The 14,729-nt window shown below is 35.3% G+C and overlaps 1 protein-coding gene across 4 annotated transcripts in view; it reads left to right on the top strand.

Annotated features, from left to right (window-relative positions):
- The window catches only part of GRK4 (G protein-coupled receptor kinase 4), a 137,161-nt gene that overhangs the window by 30,115 nt on the left and 92,317 nt on the right, over nucleotides 1-14,729 (top strand). For all 4 annotated transcript variants that reach the window (XM_074229875.1, XM_074229873.1, XM_074229876.1 and 1 more), the window contains exon 2: nucleotides 33-128. In XM_074229875.1, coding sequence (XP_074085976.1) covers nucleotides 33-128 — 96 coding nt within the window. The remainder of the gene's footprint in view (nucleotides 1-32; nucleotides 129-14,729) is intronic.

The raw sequence follows: 14,729 nt of genomic DNA, 5'->3' as shown, positions 1-14,729 counted from the left end.
ATTTTCATTTATCATCTCTTTGTTTCCCTTAGGAGGAGGTGGCAAACGACATGGTCGAAGTAAGAAATGGAAGGAGATGTTAAAGTTACCCTCTGTCAGCCAATGTAATGAGCTCAAATATTCCATTGGTAAGCTAATAATGCATTTTGTATGTTTAAGTCTTTATATATTGCCAGTTGTTTAAATAAACCTTGTTAGATGTTACTGCCTAGGGTTTTATTGCATTTTTTCCTATGGATATCAGATTCATATTTTGTAAGACCACTTTATCTTTATCTTCCTGTATCTCTTTTCAGTGAGAAATACTATTTATTTCTCAGCCTGTAGTTAGAAAATGTTTTCTGGTTGACTTAAAAAAAAGAAACACCAAAATATTTTCAGGACATTGCCATTTTTATCCCTTAAAAATTGGTCAGCAAAATTCTGAATTACTTGAGGAGTTCCACTTTGCTTGGCAAGAATAAATGCTTTTTGAATCAACAAATAAGGATTATTTTATAAGGATGACTTCATAATACTGGTTATGTTTCTTGTTTAAAAATATAAAGCCTTTTTAAAATTATATAGTGAATACTTCCTGTATAAATGGAGTGTGAAAGCAAATGTAAATGTCTACACTAGAAAGCTTTCTTTAACCTGAAAAAAATTAGTGGAGTGTTAATAGCAGGTTATTACCTACATAAAAGAGCAATATTAAGAATATAATTACCAAATTAAACTTTAAAAATTGTTGGCAGCCACACACCAAATAAGAATCTCTCCTGTAACCCCCATCCCTTAGCTTTATGCTTTATTGATAACTAAGTATAAGTTCTAAAAATGATGCTTTCTATATATTTTTATCTTGTTGATAAAAATGGTGTACAAAGCCTCAGATTTGGAGGGCATTATTCAATTCTGGCTCTGCCACTTAGGTCTCTTAAGGTTCACTACCATTTCTGAGTCTATGATTGTAATGAGTTGCTTCATTTTTGGATCATATATATATATATATATATATATCATAAATTTCTTTGAAATCTCTTTTGCTTAAAATTAAATAGATGTTCATATGAGTACAGAAAGTTATTTTTTCTATACTTTTAATAATGTCATCATGGACAAAATATATCCAAGTAAGTACTTATGTTATGGTTACAAACCAATGAGAACTGAAGATCAAAAAAAATCTATCACAGGGACTTTTGACCATATAGCTCAGATAATGAATGTGTAAATTTAAACAAACAATTTATCATATGTAAAGAATTCCAAGGGAATATATTTCATCTCTTTCCTTTTAAACTAGTCATAGTATTGACCTTCTTGTTTCCAAGGCATTTTACTTATAATGAAAATGCAACTAACCCCCAAACCATAAACACATAATAAACATGGTTATGACCTGGACAATATTTTATATGGTAAAGTGTATTTAAAAAAATGAAATAATAAAAATTGAGAGTCATACTAAGTTCCTGTTGTATGGAGAACTTTAACAAATTGGAAATTACTTTTTTTCTATAAATGTCAGATACTTAGTATTACAAATAAATTAAGAAGGTCTGTTATGCCATAAATACTTGCATCAAACCAATTATCTTATAAAATTGAAATATGCCTCTGTGAATAATGCATATTTAAAAAACAGAGTGGACCTAGGAAGGACTCCTTGGATCCTGTTGATTAATTAGTGTACAAGAGTATGCTCTTAGCCATGAAAATAGTTGGTTTGAGGTAACATTTTCTATCCTTTCTTTAAATCACAACAAGTGATTATAATACAATTATAATAATTAATAATTAATAATACAAGAATTATCTAATTATCTTGCAGTGAAAACATTTACATTTTAGAATTCTAACCTTAAAAAGATGGCAGGGATTTGTATGGAGGTTGTAGGGGTTGGGGGAAGATATATATAACTTTCTGTGCATTGTTTGGCTAACCAATTGTCCATCTGTAGTTTGTAATATTAATAACATGTCATAAAACCATATTTAACAACTGGTTGATTGTTTAAAGATTAAAGTTTTGTAACTTAGGTTCTGCTTATATTAGTGTTTCAAAGAAGTGTGATTTCAATGTTCAATTTAGCTGCCTCATATCTATTATTATTATTATTATTATTATTATTATTATTATTATTATTATTATTATTGGAAGTTAATGAGATGTGAACATGCCATATTCAGCTCTGGTCTTTTCTTCAGAAAAACTTAAAAGCCTTCTATTTCATTGAATGACAGGTTTTTCCCCTTGAAGGATTATGCTCAGTTTTGCTTGGCAGGCAATTCTTCATTGTAGTTCCAGCTCCTTTGTCTTCCAGAACATTACATTTCATTTTTACCTTCTGGTTCTGGGATATAGGAACAGTTTTCTTTGATAGTTTCTTGAAGTACAATGTCTAGGGTTTTTTTAAATCATGTCTTTTTTTCACATAAAGATGTAATTTTTAATATAAGCCTGCCCATATTTCTTTTTAAGATCATTGAACTCATCATTTCTTAAAACATAATAGCATTTCATCACAATTATATGCCACAATTTATTCAACCATTCCCCAATTGTAAATCATGACTTTCAAATAGTCTAATAACTGTTAAATTATTTCTCCTGGATCTGTTTTCCAAGTTATTCTTTTTTCTAATGAAATATTTCACATTTTCTTTTTTCATTCTTTTGATTTTATTTGATTGATTTTTTGATATCTTTTGTGCTGACTACCTTCCAGTTGACCATTTGTAATTTTTGAAGAGCTATTTTTTCAATTAGTTTTTTTAACCCCCTTTTCCATTTGACCTGTTCTACTTTTTAGAGATGTTTTCTTCAATAAATTTTCACACCTCCTTTTCCATTCTTTTGTTTTTCCTTTATCAAGCTGTTGATTCTTTATTCTTCTTTCGTATCATAATTATCTCTTTTCCTCAATTTTCCTTCTATCTCTCTTACTTGATTTTAAATAAAGAGCTCTTCCTGGAGTTCTTTTTGAACTTGAGATCAGATCACATTTTGCTTTGAAATTTTGCATCTTGACATTGTTATCTTCTTCTGAGTTTGTGTCTTCGTCTTCCCTGTCACCATAATAACATTCTATGGTCAGGTTCTTTTATTGTTTGGGGGTTTTTTTGCATATCTTTCCCTGAATATTTTGTTATTTTTAAAGTTGAACTCTGTTCTATAGTGCAGAGGGTACTGTCCCAAGCTTCTTGGGGCCTTTCTTGTGGGGCAGCAGGAGAGCTGGTGCTTTCTGTTTTTCATTTTTGTATCCCCATTCCCTAGCTTAATGAGTTGTACATAAAAGGCACTTAATTGAGGTTTGCAGTTTCTTGAATTAAGAGGAATGATTAGTGTAGTATTAATCTCCTAACATTAGCATTGTAGTTATGATTGTTATTGGTATTTTCTTTATTCTATCCAATCTTGTTACAAATTCGTACAATTACAAATTTCTGTGTATTTGGAGCATAGAGTCATTTTGGTGTGTCTTTCCAGTTCATCTGCTAGTCATTTAGAAATATACAATAATCAATATTGACTCTTTGAACCTCTATCCCTTTTGATTTAATCTATACAAATGGAAGGGATGGTCTCTAAATAGATGCCACAGTGAATAAATCTGCACAGCTATTTGTAGATATCGATGATTTATTTGCCCTTTTTATGAAAAGAAAATTTTATGTGTTTGAATATTTGATCTTTCTTTTTTCTGTCTTTTGGAGCTTCCTTCTGAGTTTGTATATGACTTTGCTTGAAAGTATTGCTCCTAAGTAAATTCTCTTTGCTTCATTTTTGGTAAATTATAAATGACAGTTTCCTAATTGGTTCACTCAACTATTAGTAGTTTGAAACAACTGATACTTTAAGGTTTTTGGCTTTTAGGTGTCAGTGGAATTATCTATTAGCAATAACAGTTTCCCTATATTATCCTATATATTAGTTGGTTAAATAGTGAACCAGACACATTTTTGTTAAACATTCTTAATTCTTTAGACAGCTCATTCTTTTTATTTTTATTTTTTTTATTTTTTGCTTTGTTTTTGTAAGACAGTGGGGTTAAATGACTTGCCCAGGGTCACATAGGTAATTATTAAGTGTCTGAGACCAAATTTTAACTCTGGTCCTCCTGACTTCAGGGCCGATGGCTCTATCCATTGTGCCACCTAGCTGTCCCTAGACAGCTCATTCTTAATAATAAATGTGTGTGTATACTCTTATCTAACTTACAAATCTTACCCTAAAAGTTTTATGTAAAGTAAATTTCTTTGTAAATATTTTAAATGTATAGAAGAGAATTCTGTCTTAAAGGAATCCAGTGAAAACCTCTATACAGAGAGTGTCTCAAAAAAAATCTAGTCTATTTCTAAAGAAAAATAACCTTCTGCAGCTCATTTGACAATTGATCCATCAACTTTTTCTGTAACATTCCTGATGATGGGCAATTTGCCAATTCTATTGCTAGCTCTGATGATAAGGAAAGTTTTCACCATACCAAAATGAAATGTGTGTTTTTAGTGCTCAGTCTTGAGTTGTGTTCCTCTCTGCCCTCTGGAGCCCCATGGGAAATTATAATCTCTCTTCCAAATGGCAACCCTTTCCATACAGTACTGTGCTTAGTTTTTTTGGGGGGGGAGTTGTTTTTGTTTTTTACGAGTCATGGAGTTAAGTGACTTGCCCAAGATCATACAGTTAAGTAAGTATTAAGTGTCTGAGGCTGCATTTAAATTCATGTCCTCCTGATTCCAGGGCCAGTGCTCTATCCACTGGTCTACCTAGTTGCCCCTTAGCTTTGTACTTAGACACTAATAGTATCCTCTTTTTCTTGGCCCTTCCAGAAAGTCTTCCTTTTAACTTGCCTAAACTTTATGAATTCTTTCCATCTTTTTCCTCATGGCATTGTTTCCATTTATTTCCTCAGTCTGATCATCCTTCTTTGAACACTCTAAAGTTTGTCCACGCCTTTCCTAAAATGTCATACTTAGAAGTGAATATAGGAGTTCAGATATAATCTGACTAGCACAGATTTTGATGATTTATGATTTTCTATCCAGATCCTACTCTATTCATATAACACAGATTTTTGTTTTATTCTATTTACTATCATGTTGCTCCATTGTTGACTCATAGTAAGCGTTTTCCTGTTTGCTCTTTTTTGGCATCAACAACGTTGTTTAAATAGGTCAAGTTGAATTACTTCATTTCCATACCTAGTTTGGTATTGGTTTTGATCTTTGTTGTATATCTGACTGTATATAGTTGATTCAAGATGGCTCCTATAAGAGTAACTAGTTGTTTCCAGTTTATATTTAAAATGAATTTGTGTGTGTGTGTGGGGGGGGGTGTCTGTGTGTCTGTGTTTACATAGTTATTTGGTGTTCATATTCAGCAGCAACTGGGTGTTTTCTTGAAGAAAATATTTCTTTGTAGTTTGTAAGAATTTCTTCTTTTGTTTCTTATTTCTGAACCATGTTTTCCAACATATTTGTATTGTCCTTTCCATTGTAAACAGATAGATGGTATAGAAAATATAATATTGGACTTGGAGTCAGTAAGACCTGAGTTCAAATTCTGCCTCAAGACCTATTAACTGTGACATGGGAAGTCACTTAACCTCTCTGCCTCAGTTTCCTTATCTGTAAAATGGGAGCACTAATAACACCTACATTAAAGAATTTCTGTGAGAATCAAATGAGATCATGTAAAATGCTTTGCAAACCTCAAAATGATAGTAGTTGTCACATGGTTATTTTCATGGCTCTTTGTGAGTTTGTATGTCTTATCATGCTTCTTGGTATTCATTCTATTTATTGTTTCTTATGGCATAATAATTTTCTACTACATTCTATCATTTTCTTTAATTGATTTACCAATGGAACATCTTTGTTTCTAGTTCTTTGCAACTATGTAAAATATTGCTATAAATATTTTCTTGTATTTAAGGGCAGACCTTTCTTTTTGTCATTGACCTCATTGGGATATTTGCATATTGCTGAAGTCTCTGGGTTTGAAGGTATGTCATTTTAGTTAATTTGTTTACATAATTTCAAATTGTTTTCCAGAATGACTGGAACAATTCATAGATCTTCCAGTAATTAATTAGTGTTCCTTTTTTCCCCAATCTTCCTAAGCACTAAAGAGTATTTCATAGTATTTCATCTTTTGCTATCTTTATTAATTTTTTAATATAAGGTAAATCCTTGGGGTCAATTTCATTTGAATTTCTCTTATTATTAATAATATTTGGGGATTCTAGGAAGACAGCAGTATAATTCAGAAAATTCCAAGCACTCCAGATATCCTCCACCTCAGGATGAATATCGAGTGGCAAAAAAAGAAACCAGAATAGTGGGACAGAACAGTGGTCCCCCTGTGACTACTAAGGAAGATCCAAAGAGAACCTTGAGTCAAGGTTTAGGCCCTAGTGAGGGTGTAAGCAACTCTAGGACAACTCAACTGCACAGTGTGCAGTAAACCCTGGGGGCCTCTGGGTAGGGGGGGTAGCCTGGCCTCAGCCACAGGGTCTCCACCTCCAGCATTGTGTGTAGGGCCTCTGCTGGCCTGGGATGCCAGGACCAGCTGTGCAGCTGAGTTGCTGTCCTGGGACCGGGGATTAGGATTGCTGCTGCTGCTGGCCAGCATTACCATGGACCTGGGAAATGAAGGTTATAGCCCTGGAGAATTCCCAGGGAGCATGAGCAGTCTGTGGGGGGAGGAGGAGAGGGAACCTTGCTGTGGTTTGCAAGGGGGAAAGAGAGCAGAAATTGGACCCAGGACAAAGCTCAAAAGAATAATAGTAAGAAGACCCTGGGGCAGAGTCACAATCCCCCAGATCCCAGTACTAGTGGTAATTATGATAACAGGCTTCTCGAAATAAAAAAATAAAAATGATCAGGCAAGGGAGAAAGAATCCAAACATAGACAGTTACTGTGGAAATAGAGAATTCTAGGTCTATCACTCAAAGAGTAATATCAAATGGTTACCTGCACCCCCAAATTCATAGAACTCAAAAAAGACTTTTAAAAATCAAATTGGTTACATTGTTGGTGAAGCTATGAACTCATCCAACCTTTCTGGAGAGCAATTTAGAACTACACCCAAAGGGCAACAAAAACGTGCACATCCTTTGATCCAGCAATACTACTACAGGGTCTATACCCTGAAGAGATGATGAAAAAGGGTAAAAACATCACTTGTACAAAAATATTCATAGCAGCTCTGTTTGTGGTGGCAAAGAATTGGAAATCAAGTAAATGTCCTTCAATTAGGGAATGGCCTAGAAAATTGTTGGTATATGTATATCATGGAACACTATTGTTCTATTAGAAATAAAGAGGGATGGGAATTCAGGGAAACCTGGAGGGATTTGCATGAACTGATGCTGAGTGAGATGAGCAGAACCAGAAAAACACTGTACACCCTAACAGCAACATGGGGGTGACGTTCAACCTTGATGGACTTGCTCATTCCATCAGTGCAACAATCAGGGACAATTTGGGGCTGTCTGAGATGGAGAGTGCCATCTGTATCCAGAGAAAGAACTGTGGAGTTTGAACAAAGACCAAGGACTATTAACTGATATCTTATTGTCTGATCTTGCGATCTCTTATACTTTATGTTTCTTCCTTAAGGATATGATTTCTCTCTCATCACGTTCAATTTGGATCATTGTATACCATGAAAAAATGTAAAAACTGACAGATTGCCTTCTGTTGGGGGGGAGTGAGATTAGGTGTAAAATTATAAAACTCAAAATAAAATAAATAAAATCTTTATAATTCAAAAAAAAATTGGGCAGCTAGGTGATGTAGTAGATAAAGCACTGGCCCTGGAGTCAGGAGTATCTGAGTTCAAATCTGGTCTCAGACACTTAATAATTACCTAGCTGTGTGACTTTAGGCAAGCCACTTAACCCCATTGCCTTAAATTTTTAAAAAAAAGTTAAAAAAAGTAAAAAATCAAAAATCAAATTAGACCTTCCAACCAAGATGGCAGAGAGAAGCCAGGCCCTGTGCTAGGGTCTCCTGATCTTCCCTCATAAACACTATGAAATAAACTTCTTAATGGAAGTTCTGTTGATAAAACCCAGCAAGAGAAGCCAGAAGAACAACACGGACCTCAAGGTCTGTCTTTGGGGATGGGGGGATGGGGGGTGCAGAGCTCTGAACTAGTGGGGGAGGGGCGAGAGCCCGCCCCATCTGAGAGCAGCCCTGGGCTTTGCTGTGGGAACCACTTCGCTCTGAGAAACAACCAGAGCGTGGAGGCGTGGCCGTGGGACTGACAGGAAGGGCCGGAGAGCAGGTTCCAGCCTCTAGTGCCCCTGCTGGCCGGGAGGAGATATTACATCTGGGGAGAGAAGCCAACACCCTCTACTAGCCACTCAGTGAGAAAAGCCTCCAGCACCCCCTACTGGCCAGCTGGAGAGATGGCACTCAGTGAGGAAAGCCTCTAGGGATCTGAATACCCCACCTCTGGGAACCAGCCCCTCCCCCCAACATGAGGTCTTAGGAAAATGAACCAAGGCCAACGGAAGGGGGGAACATAGAAAAATTCCTTGAAGGAAAAGACCCTAATTCAGAGATGTAGAACCTCTGAGCAGTATATGATTTAGTCTCCAGCCCAGAAATACTTCCGTGAAGAATTAAGGAGGGAGGGGCGGCTAGGTGGTGCAGTGGATAAAGCACCGACCCTGGAGTCAGGAGTACCTGGGTTCAAATCTGGTCTAATACACTTAATAATTACCTAGCTGTGTGGCCTTGGGCAAGCCACTTAACCCCATTTGCCTTGCAAAAACCTAAAAAAAAATCATAAAAAGAAATAAGGAGGGAGTTTAAAAATCAATTGGAAAATTTGGGAAAAGGGGGTGGCTAGGTGGCACAGTAGATAGAGCACCATCCTTGGAGTCAGGAGTACCTGTGTTCAAATCCGGCCTCAGACAATAATTGCCTAGCCATGTGGCCTTGGGCAAGCCACTTAACTGCATTGCCTTGAAAAAAAAATTTAGGAAAAGAAATCCAAGAGAAAATTAACACCTTGCAACAAGAAAACAAGTCCTTGGAAAATATAATTGGACAAATACAAAGAGAAAATAATTCTTTCAAAACCTCAAATGAACAAAAGGAAAACTCTTACACAAATAGAATTGGCCAATTGGAAAAAGAGTTGCAAAAGGTAAATGAAGAAAATTCTTCCTTAAAAAAGAAGAATGGAGTCTATGGAAACCAATGACTTCATTAGACAACAAGAATTTGTTAAACAAAGCCAAAAAATAGAAAGAAAAATAGAAGAAAATGTTAAATACCTTGTCAGCAAAACCACTGACCTAGAGAATAGATTGAGGAAAGATAACCTAAAAATTATTGGTCTTACTGAAAACATTGAAGAGAAAAAAAAGCCTGGACTTAATACTACAAGATTTAGTGATGGAAAACTGCCCTGATATCACAGAACCAGAGGGCAAAATAATTATTGAAAAAATACATTGACCCCCCCCCCAAAAGGGATCCCAAAATGTCAACACCAAGGAATATTGTAGCCAAATTAATGAATTATCAGATAAAAGAGAAAATCCTGCAAGTAGCCAAAAGGAAACAATTCAAATAGCAAGGATTACACAGGCCCTGGCAGTGTCAACATTAAGGGATCAAAGGACCTGGAATGTATTCCAAAAAGAGTGCTTGGAATGCAGCCATGAATCCAATATCCAGCAAAACTGAGCCTTCTCTTCTAGGGCAAAAGATGGACATTTAATGATAGGAGACTTCCAATTTTTCCCTCATGAAAAGATCAGAACTTAATAGAAAATTTGGACTTTAAACAGGAGCCTCAAGAAACACATGAAAAGGTAAAATTGAAAAAAAAGGGGAGGGGGAAGGGGGGAAAAACTTATCAAATAAGATGAAACTGGCAATATCCCTACCTTGAAAGAAAGACTTTAACAACTCTCAAGAATTGTAACTCTATTAGAGAGAATTTAATTAGCCCTAAGAGATGGATGGATACACATGACTTATTTGAGAAATAGTTATCCAATAAGATGAAACTGGATATTTCCTTACCTGGGAGAAAAACCTCTAATAAGTCTCAATAATTGTAATTTTAGTTAGAGAGAACAGCCAGAAGTGATGGACACTCATCACCTTTCTGTGACTCAGATAGAATGATTTAAAAACAATACCTTCTTAAAAAGGTGGACAATAAAGAGATGGGAGGATAGAGTGGACTGAATGGGGTAAATCTCATTACATTAAGAAGTACAAAGGACTTATTGCAATAGAGGGGAAGAAGGGAGGAGGTGAGAATCACCTGTATCCTACTCTCATCAGATTGGCTTAAAGTTAACATACACAGGCTCAGTTAAGTTAAGAAACTTGTGTTACCTTTAAAGTGTGAAAAGGGGAAAAGGGGAGGGGGAGGAGGGAGGAAAGGGGGACTCAGGAAAGAAAGGGCAAAGGGAAAGGGGGGAAAAGAGGGGGAGGGAGTTGGATATAGGAGGACAAACACAATAAAGGTGACAGAATTCAAAAATAAAACACTGGGGAATATGGATAAAAGGAAAAAAGGGGAAGTACAAACAGAGGGAAGATAACATGGAAGCAATAAAGAGTGATTATAACTTTGAATATGATTGGGATGAACTTACCCTTAAAACATAAGCAAATAGCAGAGTGGATTAAAAACCAGAATCCTACAATATGTTGCTTACAAGAAACTCATTTGAAGCAGAGATACATATAGAGTAAAGGTAAAAGGTTGAAACAAAATATATTTTGCTTCAACTGATGTGAAAAAAGCAGGGGTAGCAATCCTTATCTCAGACAAAGCAGCTGCAAAAATAGATAGCTATAAAAAAGATAAGGAAGGAAACCACATTGTCCTAAAAGGTACAATAGACAATAAAATAATGTCAGTACTAAATACGTGTGTACCCAGTGGTATAGCATCAAAATTCTTAGAGGAGAAGTTGAAGGAGGTACAAGAAGACAACATAGACAATAAAACTCTACTAGTGGGAGACCACAACCTCCCATTCTCAGATTTAGATAAATCTAATCACAAAATAAACAAGAAGGAAGTTAAAGAGGTAAATAGATTGTTAGAAAACCTAGACATGATAGACTTATGGAGGAAACTGAATGAGGGTAGAAAGGAATATACTTTCTTTTCTGCAGTACATGGTATATACACAAAAACTGACCATGTACTAGGACATAAAAACCTAATGATCAACTGCAGAAAGGCAGAAATACTGAATACATCTTTCTCAGATTATAATGCAGTAAAAATCATATGCAACATTAGACCAGGGAGATATAGACCCCAAACTAATTAGAAACTGAATAATCTCATTTTAAAGAATGATTGGATCAAACAACAAATTATTAAAGAATTATTTTATGTCTAGTGTTTCTGACAAAGGATCCATCTCTAATATATACAGAGAACTGAGTCAAAATTTTTTAAAAAAGACAAGCCATTCTCCAATTTACAAATGGTCAAAGGATATGCAAAGGCAATTTGCAAATGAGGAAATAAAAGGAATCCAGAGTCATATGAAAAGTTGCTCTAAATCACTAATTATTAGAGAAATGCAAATTAAAGCATCTCTGAGGTACCACCTCACACCTCTCAGACTTGCCAATATGACCAGAAAGGACAATAATCAATGTTGGAAAGGATGTGGGAAATCTGGGACACTAATATATTGTTGGTGGAGCTGTGAACTCATCCAACCTCTCTGGAGAGCAATTTGGAATTATGCCCAAAAGGCAACAAAAATGCGCATACCCTTTGATCCAGCAATACCACTACTGGGTCTATACCCTGAAGAGATTATGAAAAAAAGTAAAAGCATCACCTGTTCAAAAATATTCATAGCAGCTTTCTTTGTGGTGGCAAAGAAATGTAAAGTGAGGGAATGTACATCAATTGGGAAATGGTTGAACAAACTGTGGTATATGTATGTGATGGATTACTATTGTTCTATTAGAAATCAGGTGGGATGGGAATTCAGGAAACCTCAAAGGATTTGTGTGAACTGATGCTGAGTGAGATGAACAGTCAGAAGAACATCGTACACCCTAACAGTAACATTGGAATGATGATCAACCTTAATGGACTTACTCATACCAACAGGGCATCAATCAGGCACAGTATCTGGGATGGAGAATGCCATCTGTATCCTTAGAAAGAATTGTGGAGTTTGAAAAAAAAACCAAAGACTTCCTTTGTAATGTCAATTTAATTTTTTAAAAAGTGTTCTGCTATATCTCATACTATATGTTTCTTCTTTAAGGATATGATTTCTCTCATCACATTTAACTTAGATCAATGCATACTGTGGGGATGATGTAAAGACTAACAAACTGCCTTCTGTGGGAGGTGGGGGGGGAGGGAAGCAAGAGTGGGGCAAAAATTGTAAAACTGAAAATAAATAAAACCTTTATAAAATTTAAAAAAATAATAAAATTAGAGTGAGTGAGGAAATTTTTCTTAAAAATCCAAGTAGAACAAAAAGATTATGAAAAGAAGGTAGTTGACCTAGAAAAGTAGATCCAGAGAATTTTAAGGAAAAGTAGTTTTCCTTGAAAACCAGAATTGGGTAAATGGAAACTAATGGAATTGTAAGAGGTCAAGGAATGGTAAAACAAAATATAAAGAATGAAAAAGTAGAAGAGAATGTGAAACATCTAAATAAGAAAAACAGATGATCAGGACAACAGATCAAGAAAAGAAAATCTAAGAATAATTCCACTACTTGAAAGCTATGAAAAAAGAATTTAGGTACAATAATACTAGAAATTTTTTTAGTGGTCCTGACAAGAAATTTTTTTTAAATGGTCCTGAAATTATAGTACAAAAGTGGAAAGTAGAAACCAAAAAAAAAAAAAAATGTACCAGTCACCACCTGAAAGAGACCCTAGGATGAAAATTTATAAAAATATCATAGCCAAATGCTGAAACCCCCAAGTTAAGGAGAACATATTATGAGCAGCAAGAAACAAACAATTCAAATATAGCAGTACCACAATTAGAATTAGCAGTGGCTATACTAAAAGATCTTAAGTCCTGAAACACTCTATATTGAACAGCAAAAGAACTATGGTTCCAGCCTAAAATATCACATCCAGCAAAGTTAAGTATAATCCTGAATGGGGGGGGATATTCATTGAATTGCCAGAGTTTCAAAATTTTGTCACAAAAAGACTGGAATTTTGATCCAAGAGAAATATAAGGTAAACTTCAAAGACCAATTACAAGGAACTCAATAAGTTCAAATTGTTTACTCTTTATATTTGGAAATATAAACCATATGTCTAAGATTGTCAATAGTAATTGAGTTCTTTGAAAGAAAGATGGGAGTAGAATTGAGTATGACTTTATTCTAAAAAAATGATGTAGGAAAAGGTTTAAAAAAGTAATCTGCAAATGAATTGATGAAGAAAAATTAGATGTGGAGGAGGTCTTGTAGTTCTGGGAATGGGTTAAAGAAGAAAAAATACATGTATATTTAGTAGGGTCTAAAATCCTTTAAATTCGAAAAGAAACGAAAGTAATAGGATAGGGAGTGGGGAGAAGATTAGGGAGGGATTTTTTTAGAGTAAAACCTGCTCACATAAGATCTTGGTTAAAGCGAGAACAGCATATACATTCAGAGAGTATAAAAGTCTTCTAAATCTATAAAGAAAGGGGTAGGGAATATAAGGGGAGTTTAGACTAATGGGGTGTAGATTAATGGGAATGAGATTAAGAGGAAGTAACATTTGGAAAGGTATTAACATCTTCTAAATTCAGATAGAAATAAGAGGGCAAGGTAGGGATGGGGATAAAGGAGGGATTTTTGGAGGAGAGTTAGGTTAAGGAAAAAGAAGAAGGGCAAGGAAACAGGTAGAAATAAAGCAGTGGCTAATGATAGGAATAGGGTTAGAAGGACAGTGAGGAAAATAGGAAGGAAGAAAATAAACTAGTAATTTTAACTTAGAATGTAAATTGAATGAATTCATTTATAGTATGGAAAAAGGCAGCATATTAAATTGTAAATTCAATATGTTGCTTTCAGAAAATGCTGTAGATATGCAAAGGCAATTTACAGATGAGGAGATCAAAACAATCCATAGTCATATGAAAAAATGCTCTAAATCATTACTTATTAGAAAAATGCAAATTAAAGCTTCTCGGAGGTACCACCTCATGCCTCTCAGACTAGCCAGTATGACCAGAAAGGATAATGATCCTTGTTGGAAGGGATGTGGGAAATCTGGGACACTATTACATTATTGGTGGAGCTGTGAACTCATCCAACCTTTCTGGAAAGAAGTTTGGAACTATGCCCAAAGGGCAAGAAAAATGAGCATACCCTTTGATCCAACAATATCACTACTGGGTCTATACCCTGAAGAGATGATGAAAAGGGGTAAAAGCGTCACTTGTACAAAAATATTCATAGCAGCCCCTTTTGTGTTGGCAAAGAATTGGAAATTAAGTGAATATCCTTCAATTGGGGAATGGCTTAATAAACTGTGGTATATGTATGTCATGGAACAATATTGGTCTATTAGAAACCAAGAGGGATGGGAATTCAGGGAAGCCTGGAGGGATTTGCATGAACTGATGCTGAGTGAGATGAGCAGAACCAGAAAAACACTGTACACCCTAACAGCAACATGGGGGCGATGCTCAACCTTGATGGACTTGCTCATTCCATCAGTGCAACAATCAGGGACAATTTGGGGCTGTCTGCAATGGAGAATA

The sequence above is a fragment of the Macrotis lagotis genome, chromosome 3, assembly GCF_037893015.1.
Source record: "Macrotis lagotis isolate mMagLag1 chromosome 3, bilby.v1.9.chrom.fasta, whole genome shotgun sequence".
Taxonomy (NCBI): Eukaryota; Metazoa; Chordata; class Mammalia; order Peramelemorphia; family Peramelidae; genus Macrotis; species Macrotis lagotis.
This window is presented reverse-complemented; position numbering and strand designations above follow the sequence as displayed.